This window comes from Mustela erminea, chromosome 3, assembly GCF_009829155.1.
Source record: "Mustela erminea isolate mMusErm1 chromosome 3, mMusErm1.Pri, whole genome shotgun sequence".
Classification (NCBI taxonomy): Eukaryota; Metazoa; Chordata; class Mammalia; order Carnivora; family Mustelidae; genus Mustela; species Mustela erminea.
The window spans coordinates 88,903,962-88,916,368 of NC_045616.1; the positions used below are offsets into that span (position 1 = coordinate 88,903,962).

Consider the following 12,407-nt stretch of genomic DNA (forward strand, 5'->3'; position numbering starts at 1 on the left):
CTTTTACTTCATTAAAAAAACCTGTCATTATGTTTTATAGATTATAATAATGAAGATGAATTTGGAAGAAAGTTGAGGTTCCTTTTACAGCAGCTTCCACCTGTTAATTACAGTTTGTTAAAGTTTCTGTGTAGATTTTTAGCCAATGTAGCATCACATCATGAAGAAATTTGGTCTGCAAACTCTTTGGCTGCTGTCTTTGGTCCAGATGTCTTCCAGTAAGTTTTTCCACAAATTTTTATGTAATCAAAAAAAATTGAATTTGTGAAATAGAGTCATTATACTACCTGCCAAAGATCATAGGTTGCCTGGTGAACCATTATTTTTTATAGTAGATCTGATTAACCCTCCGAGCATTTCTGTGAAGAGGGTACAAATTAGGTAGGCTTTACAGATGGGAAAACTGAGGCACAGAATGATGATATAAATTGCTCAGGTTTATAAAGTGACTCATTGGTTGTCTTCTAATTTTACCTGTATTTGATTTAAGGACTTTCAGTTCAATTTAGACTTTTATTCTTAGCATTTACACAGATGTGGAAGATCTGAAAGAGCAAGAAATAGTGAGCAGGATAATGGCTGGACTTCTGGAAAATTACTATGAGTTTTTTGAGAATGAAGAGGAAGATTTCTCATCTAATGATTTAAGTTCAATTACTGAACAGGTGAGAATATTTTAAAATACTCTACTTGGAGGGAGAATTTTTAAAGAATATGCTCTGAAGGGCTTGCATAAACTCAGGTGGAGTTTTAAAGTACTGAACAAAGCAGTTCACTTGGTTATTATATGTAGTCATGGGTGACACATCCATGTAATGTATGAATATGGTATTTTTTCTTAAGTTCTCAATTTGAGTAATAAAAGGTATTGAAAGCAGAATTTATGTTAGTTTGTGGGGTTTGTGTGTTTTTCTTCTAACTTAAGCATTGTTTATTTTATAAGAATGGGTGGTGTTTTTTTGCTTTTGCAAAGAAACTTTGCACAGAAGAATATAGGCAAAGGGTGAGAAGTAGAAGGTAGAGGGATAGATTAAATACAAAGTTCACACAAACTTTTAAAAATAGGAAGTTTTTCTTGATGAAAGTCACAGGTCAGTAGAGCAGTGCAGTCGTTCTCATTATCGGGAAGCTCACGGCAGTTTTTTAACTTTTGTGACTTTGGAAAATTAACATTCATTTCTTTGGCTGCATTATATTTTGTTCTGCTGTACCTTGATGGTTGAGTTAGTACAAGAACCTGGTTACTTTCTCCTTCATGAAATGAGAATATTGATGCACAATAAATTTTTTAGTGTAAAAAATTTATTTGATAAATTTATTGTAAAGCCACATTAATTCATACTTTCCATGTTTAGAATTTATAATTTAGGTTTATGTAGAGGTTTTTCTTTTGCACTTAACTGAAATAATTTGTCAAACTTTTATTAGGTTAAAGTCTGTGAAGTTACTTATATTTTGGGCCTGCGGTGTGGTTGCTCTTCTTAGAGTAAATCATTCACCTGGTTAAAATAAAATATACAGTAAAATTTCTTGGTTTACCCAAATCCACTCCTTTGCCCCCACGTTGGTTTTCTATGTATTTTTTTCCAGAGTTTCATTATGCAGATATAAGTAAATATTTGCTTAGTTTTTTAAACAGGAAAGTAGCATACTGTACACACTGTTCTCCATCTTTTTTTCTTTTTTTAAAGTCCGTTAACGTGTATTGGGAGTCTTAACTGGAATAGAGAGAGCATATTCTTTTGTTTTTACTGCATAGATCCCTATTGTATGGATGCAGTGTTATGATTTATTTGATTTCTTGTTCTTGATCTCCACTTGAAAAGGTAATAGTGTGCCCCATTTTTTCAGAAGAGTCCTGATTTATATCTCTTTATGTAATTATTAGTAGCCCCCCTTATCACTCGCATATGTATCCAGGTTTTGATGATTGATTATGTGGTAATTATTTATTGATGCACATTGGGTGGATCTCTTCATTTGCTTTTAGATTAGTAAGCAGCAACTCTTGAAAGGTAGTTTATCATACAGATTTTCATTAGTTCTTATAGGTCTTGGTTCTGATAATATGAATTTCGAAGTTTTATTTTCTGGGTAGCCCATCTTTTGTTTAAGAGTTTCTGTACTAGGGACGCCTGGGTGGCTCAGTTGGTTAAGCAGCTGCCTTCGGCTCAGGTCATGATCCCAGCGTCCTGGGATCGAGTCCCGCATCGGGCTCCTTGCTCCGCAGGGAGCCTGCATCTCCCTCTGACTCTGCCTGCCACTCTGTCTGCCTGTGCTTGCTCTCGCCCGCTCTCTCTCTGACAAATAAATAAATAAAATCTTAAAAAAAAAAAGAGTTTCTGTACTGTTGGGGACTTTTCTAATATTTGGAGTTGAGACCTTCTTTAGTTTTCCATGTTTTCTTCCTGTAAGCATTTATATCGTCTGATTTTCACTCCCTCTTTCCCTTCCTCCCTTTTTCTTTTCCTTCCCCACCCCACCTTCCTCTTTTTATTCAGGTATCAGGAACTTTTAAGGAAACAGTAACAAGATAAATTGCAGTTTGTAATGTGTTAAACTGAGGATGAAAACAGTGTGCATGTGTATACCCAAGCGGATAGAATTTGTAGCCAGAATCAGTGATCCATATTTTTTGAACTGTTGTCATATACAGCTCCTGACTTAAAAACTTGGTTAGAATAAAGAAGTAACACATCTCTTCAGAATCATTCTTGCTTTATAGAAAACAACAAGAGGGCAAGGAGATTTTCCTTAAACCATTAATGTCTTTTGATGCCCATAAGAAATCCCATCTTTGGGGAATTGTGTGTCACTTCTTTCCCTGAGGTTTTAGTTGAGGGGTGCCTGGCTAGCTCATTTGGTAGAACATATGACTCTTGATCTTGGGGTTGTAAATTCAAGCCCCCTAAGTTGAGCATAGAAATTACTTTAAAAAAAAAAATCTTAAAAAAAAGAAATTATGTTTTAGTTTAGTGATTTATTTAGTTAAAATTAATGGCTGCTCAAAATGAAATAATGTGCATACGTTTGTGTTACTCATTTTCTACATACCTAAGATGATTTGATTTGTAAGACAGTAATGATGCAGATATGCCCTACTACTTATATCTTGATGACTCTGAAGTCTTCAGGGTATGCCTTGACTATGTTTTATGTTGTGTAATTCTCTGATGTACAGTGGAATAACTCACATGTAATGCATTTGTGTTTTTATATTTCTTTAAGCACTAAAAAATGTTAAGAAAACTTAACATTAAAACTTAAAACTTAACATTGTTAAAACTTAACATTGTGCTTTACATTAAATAGATTATTGGTTAATTAACACCAGGACATAGTGTTGAATTCTGCGAATTTGCCCATGGATAGAAAAGAGTATATTAGGGGTCACTGGGTGGCTCAGTGAGTTGAGTCCAGTTTTTGATTTCGGCTCAGGTCTGGATCTCAGGGTCATGAGATCGAGCCCCATGTTGGGCTCTGTGCTCATTGTAAAGTCTATCTGTACCTATCCCTTTGCTTCTCCCACTGCTTTTGCCCTCTTTCTCAAATAAGTAAATAAAATCTTGAAAAAAAAAGAGAGGATGTTAGTATATTGAGTAGAATGTACTCAATAAATGGGAGTAGTGCTGTGAGTTGTAGGAGACAGGGATGTATATTTAATATTTTGCCCAGTTGCTAGTTACCCGAATCTGTTTTCTTACCCATTTTAATCACCATTTCTGACTATAAGTAGGTTACAGTAGTAGAGCAGATAACTTTCAGATACCTGAAAGCTTGCTTTCTTTAAAGCAGTTCTGATAACTTCAGTTTGACTTGTGAGGCTGAAGTGATAGATATTGAGTGAAAGTAAAAGTTCCTCAAACTTAGCACATTTTGGTTGTATTTTCAAATTGACCTAATTTAGTTTAAACCCTCATATTTAAATCCCCTAATTTCTTATCCCCATATTTAAAGATATGGGTAGATCTGGCCCATCCCTGATTATTTTTCTTCTGATTTTGATATTTGAAGGAAGTGAAGTTAATCTAGGACTCTGTTCTGTTGGAATTTCATCCCACTAATGCAAGTATTTTGCTGCTAGAGCCTTTTCAAGGTGGTAGATATTTCTATTAATAGTGTGAGAGAGATGACTGGCGATGATGAATAGGGAGTGTTTGAGAAATGACCCAGAGTTGGTGGACAGGTTCTTTGTATGGGATCCCTACATGAATGCAAATTCAGTAGAGTGGTTTGAAGATGTAGGTGATAATTATGTTTCTTTATACATTTGAGAAGGCAGGTAGCAGCGTTCTCCACAAGCTGGAGTCTGGAGAGCAGGCATTTCACGAGGCCCTAGAGAAGGGAATTACAGCAGTCAAAGAAAGAAGAGATGTAAGTATGGATGAGGATTTTCCATAAGTAGAGTGAGTGGTTTTCCATGAGTGGAGTTGAGGCAGTTGCATATGTAGGGCAGGTTCGGAATAATTTAGGAATAGGTAGAGCACTGATAAGTAGAAGGTCAGGCTGACAAGGAGAGGATTGAGAATTTTTAAAGTATGGGGTGAGAGAGGGCATTTTTAAGTTTTTAATACTTATTCTTACCCAAACTAATTAGTCATTTCTTACTATAGGAAGTTATATTTGGAGGCCTGGGAGATGGGGGGAGAGGGGAAGAAAATCCCATTAGGTTACTTTTCGTATTGTATCTTACTGAATGATTATTGGTGAAAATACTGAACAGTGTCAGTTGGTTTACATAAAGCTTTTTGAATTGAATATAATGTATTCAAAGTAATTGAGTATAAGGTATTTGTAATTCCTAAGAGCTCTTGACTGTAGGTATAAACTAGTTTTTAAAACATCTACTGTAGCATGTTAAAATAGCAGTACCTCTCTGCTGAAAATTTGTGGAATGAATAAATATTTATTCTCAGTTTAAATAGCCATCTTAAATAAAAATTTTTTTAATATACTATTTTGGTGCCCAAACCTTTATTGATCAGCCACAGTAATTCCCATTTAATACCTCTGAAAACAGTATTTTCTTGCCATTTTTTTTTCCTGCTTGAGTTACCAGGTAGATGTTAAGTATATTCTTGAATTTCATTAATTTATTAAATACATCTGGGGAAAATGAAGGTTATTTTCCATGTGATTCCATTTAAAAACTGATTTATCATATGAAATTTTGACCTTTGTATATAAATTTTACCGTTCAGTTAATAATCACTTACTGATTTTTAGTATTTTCATCATTGTTCAACATGATGGGGGTAGACGAGGGTTAGCATTTAGAAGCAGAGCAAATTTAGCTGAATCTGCTGCATATGCTTTATATATATGAAGTAAATGGTTCACAAGTTGAGGTCTTTAAGTATTATTGTTAGTAATGAATTTTTAGTGACCCAGATGACTAGTGACCTTGAGAGCTCCTGCTTTAGTTTGGTGGCAAATACTGTCTGTCTGTCTCAAAAAAGAAGTGATGTTACATGTAGAAACTAGGCTCTACACTATATTGAAATAACAGTTCCAGTTACAATGATAGCTATTATTTATTGCTTAGTATGTATAGACACTGTAGAAGAGTTTGCATATATTATTTAATCCTTTCAACTAGCCTTATAAGGTAGGTAGTATGTATAGCATCTCCATTTTATTCATAGGCTTGGAGAAGTAAGTTGAGGGATAGTTAAGGGCACAGTAGGAATGTGAAATATATATCTTTCTGCCTTCCGAGTTTGGCTTTTAAGTACTTACTGTGTTATACTTGAAAGCAGGCAGTCTGTACTTGTTGATTACAAGTGTGCTAGAATGCCACGGAGAAATTACCTATCTTCTGGTTAAAGTTTACTTTCTGAGGGTATTCTAGTAACTGTGTTTTGACTGTTGGGAGAGAGTACCTCTCTTACACACAGTGGTAAATTTATTTTAGGTATTTCCAGTGCATTTGGCTAGAATGGATAAAGGTATACTTTTACTGCTCAGTGTTTTCAATAACTAGTATTAAATTATAAAAGATGTTAAGATATTTTATGGCTAGCTCTTCTTTGGGATAGCTTGACAAGTTATTTCTCATTTGGAAATATTTTGTGGGGGTTTTCCTTTTTTGATATTGTCTTTTTATTAGAATGATTGTTTACTTACGTAGCCAGTTTGATAATGGAAGACATTTTATAGCCCCTGCCAGAAAGAAAATTATAGCTTTGAGTTGTGTTTACTGGCCAAAACAATGAGTTCCCCCTTACAAGGTCCAGTCTCTTCATGAAAAATTCCATCTGAATCATTTAGAAGTTAGCTGACCTTTTCTTTTCTTCTTTCTTTTTTTTTTTTTTTTTTTAAATTTGACAGAGATCACAAGTAGGTGGAAAGGCAGGCAGAGAGAGAGGAAGGAAAGCAGGCTCCCTGCTGAGCAGAGAGCCCAATGCAGGGCTCAATCCCAGGACCCTGGGATCATGACCTGAGCCTAAGGCAGAGGCTTTAACCCACTGAGCCACACCGGTGCCCCTAGCTGACATTTTCTAAAACATAGTTAACGCCTTAAGGCAAAATTTCTCTGCCCTTTTCCAGCACTTATACTATATTAAAATCATTTGCTAAATGCACCTGGAAATTGGAGAGGTTAGTTGGAAGTCTTTATAACTATTCAGTCTATAAAACTGATTGGTTAGGAAATGAAGATTAATGTTAACTAACTGCAGTGTGCAGGGTTTTCATTGTTTACATTCTTACTCATATTTCTAGTGATACACTAAGGTAATCATAAGTTTGTGCTTTAAAGTGTTAAGTTTGGTTTGCGGTTTTCTTCTAATATGGGAGAGTGGCTATTGCTTAGTCTGTTAGGAAAATTGGTCCTGGGAAATGAAGTAAAAAATGAGTTGTGTTAAAATTTTCTTAGAATAGTATATCTTAGATAATGTCAGTTAACAGTTATATTAAATTTTGATTTTCAATTTCCTCTTATTTATATAGGTTAATGAACTTTCTGAGGAAGAAGAGGAAGATGAAAAGCTGGAACATATAGAAGAACTTCCAGAAGAGGGTGCAGAAAAATCAAGTGACATGGCAGAGGTGGTACAATTAAGGATGACTGAGAACATCCTGGAACCAAGTAGTGTTACAGCATCAACAAGGTAGTATTTCAGTTGAAAGAACTTCAGCTTTTGAACATTTTATTCTAGATGTAGATTCACTGAAGCACTGAATCATGCAAATTCTAGCACTGTGTGAAAGATTAGTTTGTGTATGGAGGCATTTTTATAGCTCAGTCAGTTAAGCATCTGCCTTCGGCTCAGGTTATGATCCCAGGGTCCTGAGATGGAGCCCTGCATTTGGCTCCCTGCTCAGTGGGAAGCCTGCTGCTCTCTCTCTTTCTGTTGCACTCCCCCTGCTCATGCATGCGCTTGCTCTGTCTTTGTCTCGCTTGCTTACTCTCTCTCAAATCTTAAAAAAAAAAAAAAAGAAGATTGATGTGTGTATAAAAAAGAGCAAAGAGAAAATTTTAAGCAAACCTGCTAAGAAACTTTCAAGTATTAGCCTTTATATTTCTCCCCCCCCCACCCTTTTTAAAAAGATTTTATGTATTTGAGAGAGACAGGGTGAGAGAGCACAAGCGGTGGGGAGCGCAACGGGGGGGAGAGGGAGAAACTGATTTCTCACTGAGCAGGAGCCTGACATGAGGCTCGATCGTAGGACCCCAAGATCATGACCCGAGCCTGAGGCAGACAGACGCTCAACCAACTGAGCCACCCAGGTGCCCCTAGTATTTAGACTTCTTTTTCAAAAGAAAACCTCTTACATTTATTCTTAAAGTTTGTTTTTATATTTTTAGTATGTTTTAGTTGAGTTGGGTGAAATTTAGGAACCTTTGGAAATGGAATGATAGAGTGGTTGAATTGACTTGTATTTCCAACTTCTGGGCTAGAACTAGGTTGTTAGGCTGTAAGGAGAGAACTCTGATACATTAAGATAGTTCTTTTCAATCTTTTCATGTAGGAAGGGATAATATTCACATGGCATACCGTGTAAACTTCATAAATGTGGTAGGGTGGAGGCACTGTCTTAGTGCATAGGTGGAGTCATTGGATACACTGTTTAGGAAGCTTTATTTATTAAGATTTTATTTATTTGTCAGAGAGCAAGCAAGTGCACAAGCAGTGGGGGAGCAGCAGGTAGAGGTTTTGGATGATTGATTGCATGGAAGTTAAAAAAAAAAATACATTCTTTGATTGCCCACCATGGATGAAAGAAAAATAGGGAAAAATAGCCCTAGAATGCACAAGTCCTAGCATATAGGGAGCTATGTATAAATTTGTTTTATGGAATTAGTGGATACTGGAGATTGAACTTTCGGTAGCTTTTAATGTTCTATTTTTTTGAGTTTTTCTGAGAGGTAGTTCATGAACATAGTATTAGGTATCTGCTCTATTTCTTTTCACAAATAGCTGTGGGAAAATATGTTAGACCCTAGGGAAATAAACCTTTAGTGGTAGTTTAAAATAGCCATTCTCACACTTCTTGTTTTCAAATGTTACATTCTTAAAAATTATTGACTCCAAATAATTATTGTTAGTGTTGATTATACTGATGGGCATTTACCATGTTGTAAATTAAAAACAGCATGTTTGAGGCACTGGAAGTGTTTCTTTGTGGAGTTGTAGTTGGGAAGATGCTTATGTACAGCTATTTATGACTTAAGAGGTTTTTGTTTTTTTGTGTTTTTTTTTCTTTGTTTTACCTAACAGTTTTTTGACTGATAAATTCCTCCTCCTTTGTTAGTTTTAGATCAGCAGTTCTCAGACTTGACCTTATAACCCCCTAACACACTTAAAAATTATTTAGGACCCGAAGAACTTTTCTTTTCGTTGGTTGTAATTATTGATATTTACTATATTAGGAATTAAAACTGAGAAATTTATATATATTTATAAAGTAGCAATAAACCTATTACATGTTAATGTAAAATTTTTATTTTTTATTTTTATTTTTAAAAAATTTTATTTATTCATTTGAGATAGAGATAGAGAGAGCACAAGCAGAGGTAGAAGCGAGGGAGAGGGAGAAGGAGACTCCCTGCTGAGTTGGGAGCTGGACATGGGGCTTAGTCCCAGGACCTGGAGATCACGACCTGAGCTGAAGGCAGACCTTAACCATGTGAGGCACGCAAGTGCCCCCTTAATGTAAAATTTTAAAATGTAACTGTGTGGGTGCCTGAGTGACTCAGTGGGTTAAGCCGCTGCCTTCGGCTCAGGTCATGATCTCAGGGTCCTGGGATCGAGTCCCGCATTGGGCTCTTTGCTCAGCAGGGAGCCTGCTTCCCTCTCTCTCTCTCTCTGCCTGCCTCTCCGTCTACTTGTGATCTCTCTCTGTCAAATAAATAAATAAAATCTTTAAAAAAAAAAATGTAACTGTGTTTTCCAGAATCTCCAAAAATCTTTTTAGTGAAAAATTTTTTAGTGGCTTGTTTTCTATTTTTACAGATATAAGTGTCTTTAATGTCTGGCTTAGTAGATGACTGCTGAATTCTTGCATTTTCCTCTATATTGCATTTCTTGTGTTTGTTATTTTGGTTAAAGTATGTGAAGAAAATTTGCCATCACACCAGTATGTAGTTAGAAATAGAGTATTCGTAGCCTTTTCAGGTAATTGTGTGTCCATTCTTCTTTGATAATAGACCAAAACATTGAGTAGCAGCTTCTTCAAAGTTATTTGTATTATGAAACTTGAAACCATATTTGTGTTTTTTTTCAGCTCTGATCTTTTGGTCTGTCTTGTGCTGTGATTATTTTATTTATGCTTGATTTTGTAACTTGGTATGTTGGGCATTTAGAAAATGCAGCTTAAGGGAGTTAATTCAGCTCTTCCAAATGATGATACATTTTGTTACATAATATCAACAGTTTACATTCTTGAATATGACCATTGATTATATCAAAAGTGTCTTTTAAGTACTGGGACATTAATGAGTTCATGGTAAAAATAAAGGTTTTCCACAATTCAGATTTTTGCTGAAAACTCAAATTTTATCAGTACTGTTACTTGCTTTTCTTGAAGTCTCAGTCTTACCCATTTTTGAGAAGATGTCTGCCACATATTCAGGTTGGAATAACCATAGTTTGTCAGCCTATCTCTCGACTGAAAATGGTGTTCTGTGATAAAACTTGAGCTCACAATTCAGACAAGATAGGCATTGAACTGCATTATGCGGCAGAAGTGTTTTATGTGTGCTTCCCATTTTGTGACACCAAATATTAAATGAAGTATACTCAGAGCTGAGATAAAACTAATAATTTTTACTGCTTCTTCATCAAGGACTAGTCCTCTATTAAAAAAAATTACAAGTAGGAGGTGGCAAAGAATGCAGTGGCCATGATACAGTCTTATACGATTTACCTGAATTTATGCTAAGACCTCAGCATTTTTTTGGCCATTGATTTTGTAGCATCATGCAAATGTCAGCACAGTGAAAAAGGCAAATACTATGAAAATAGCTTTGGTCTTTTGGTTCACAGACCATCCTTTGACAACTGGTGGTTTAAATGTGTAGCAGTGGTGTTGATTGGTCTGTTCATTCATTCTTCCTCCTCTCCCTCTCTTTTCATTTCTTTGTTTTTTTCTCTCTTAAGATTTTGTTTGAGAGAGAAAGAGTACACTTGCCTGTGCACAAGTGAGGGGCAGAGGAAGAGGGAGAAGCGGGCTCCCCATTGAGCAGGGAACCCCAATGAAGGTCTCGATCCCAGGATCCTGGGATCCTGACCTGAGCCAAAGGCAGATATTTAACCGACTGAGCCATTGAGGCACCCCAACATCTGTTATTTCTTTGTATTGTTTGCTGTTAGTCGTATTTGTGACAGTTGACCTGACAGCAGAGAGGAAAAAATGGTGGGGTTTAGGTTTAAGTAGCTTAGGGTACACAAAAAGCATCAGTCTTATCCATGAGGTCCATGGAAATCTCAAGATCAGTTTCAAAGTGCCTTTAGAAAGCATAAAATGTGCTTTCTATCCACATATTTATCTGTTATTTAGCTTTGCTATTTAACTATACAGATTTTAGGGGAATTTTTACTTTTAAAAAACATTTTTTAAAAGATTATTTTTTAAAAGATTTTTTAAAAGATTATTTTATTATTTATTATTATTAATTAGAGAAAGCATGAGGTGGGGGGAGGGGTAGATGGAAGAGGGACAGGCAGAATCTCTGCTGACCAGGGAGCCCAGTGTGGAACTTGATCTCAGGACCCTGGGATCATGACCCAAGTGGAAAGGAGAGGCTCTAACCCACTAAGCCACCCAGGCTCCCCTAAATTTTTTTTTTTAAGATTTTATTAATTTATTTGATAGAGATCACAAGTAGGCAGAAAGGCAGGCAGAAAGAGAGGGGGAGGCAGGCTCCCTGCTGAGCAGAGAGCCTGATGTGGGGCTCGATCCCAGGACCCTGAGATCATGACCTGAGCCAAAGGCAGAGGCTTTAACCCACAGAGCCACCCAGGCGCTCCAAGCACCCCTACCTTTAAAATATTTAAAGACAGGTGGGAGAGTTCTGAATAAGTTCTTAACTTTTTTTTCTGAACACGTTCTTAACTTTTTTTTTTTTTTAATTTTTGCCTCATAATCTTTTACGTAAGCTTCAGATTTAGGCAGATTTTAATTTATGCTCATGTTTACAGAAGTACATAGCAAAAAGTTAATTGGCATTATTATAGACTTCATTTATAGTTGTCCCTCCCCCCACTTTTTTTTGAGAGAGAAAGAGAGCATGCACAGATGTGCATGTGTGAGTTGTGGATTGGGGAGCAGAGGGAGAGAGAGAATCTCTAGCAGGTTCCACACCCAGAGGAACCTGACTTGGGGCTTAATCCCATGACCCCATGGCCCCAAGATCATGACCTGAGCTGAAATCAAAAGTGGGATAGTTAACTGACGGAGTCCTCCAGACATCCCTACAGTTGTGCTTTTAATGCCTTGCTAAAACTTGGGATTTAGAAATGGAAATTTCAAGGGACGCCTGGGTGGCTCAGTTGGTTGGACGACTGCCTTCGGCTCAGGTCATGATCCTGGAGTCCCGGGATCGAGTCCCGCATCGGACTCCCAGCTCCATGCGGAGTCTGCTTCTCTCTCTGACCTTGTCCTCGTTCATGCTCTCTCTCACTGTCTCTCTCTCAAATAAATAAATAAAATCTTTAAAAAAAAAAAAAAAAAAGAAATGGAAATTTCAATATTTTTTTTATGGGCTGTGGTGGGCTTCTTCTTCTTCTTTTTTTTTGTTAAAGATTTTATTTGGGAGAGAGAAGGAGCGGTTGGGTGGGGCAGAGGGAGAGAGAGAGAGAGAATGAGAATGAGAGGCAGACTCCCCACTGAGCAGGAATCCTTATGCGGGGCTCCATCCCAGGATCCAGAGATCAAAACCTGAGTGGAAGGCAGACGCTTAA

At 36.6% G+C, this 12,407-nt stretch overlaps 1 protein-coding gene across 9 annotated transcripts in view; it reads left to right on the forward strand.

Moving 5' to 3' along the window:
* The window catches only part of FAM13B (family with sequence similarity 13 member B), a 73,455-nt gene that overhangs the window by 19,082 nt on the left and 41,966 nt on the right, over positions 1-12,407 (forward strand). For 6 of the 9 annotated variants that reach the window (XM_032336614.1, XM_032336617.1, XM_032336618.1 and 3 more), the window contains 4 exons: positions 41-218; positions 524-665; positions 4,279-4,374; positions 6,952-7,112. In XM_032336614.1, coding sequence (XP_032192505.1) covers positions 41-218; positions 524-665; positions 4,279-4,374; positions 6,952-7,112 — 577 coding nt within the window. The remainder of the gene's footprint in view (positions 1-40; positions 219-523; positions 666-4,278; positions 4,375-6,951; positions 7,113-12,407) is intronic. The other 3 variants (XM_032336620.1, XM_032336622.1, XM_032336623.1) reach the window with 1 other exon arrangement.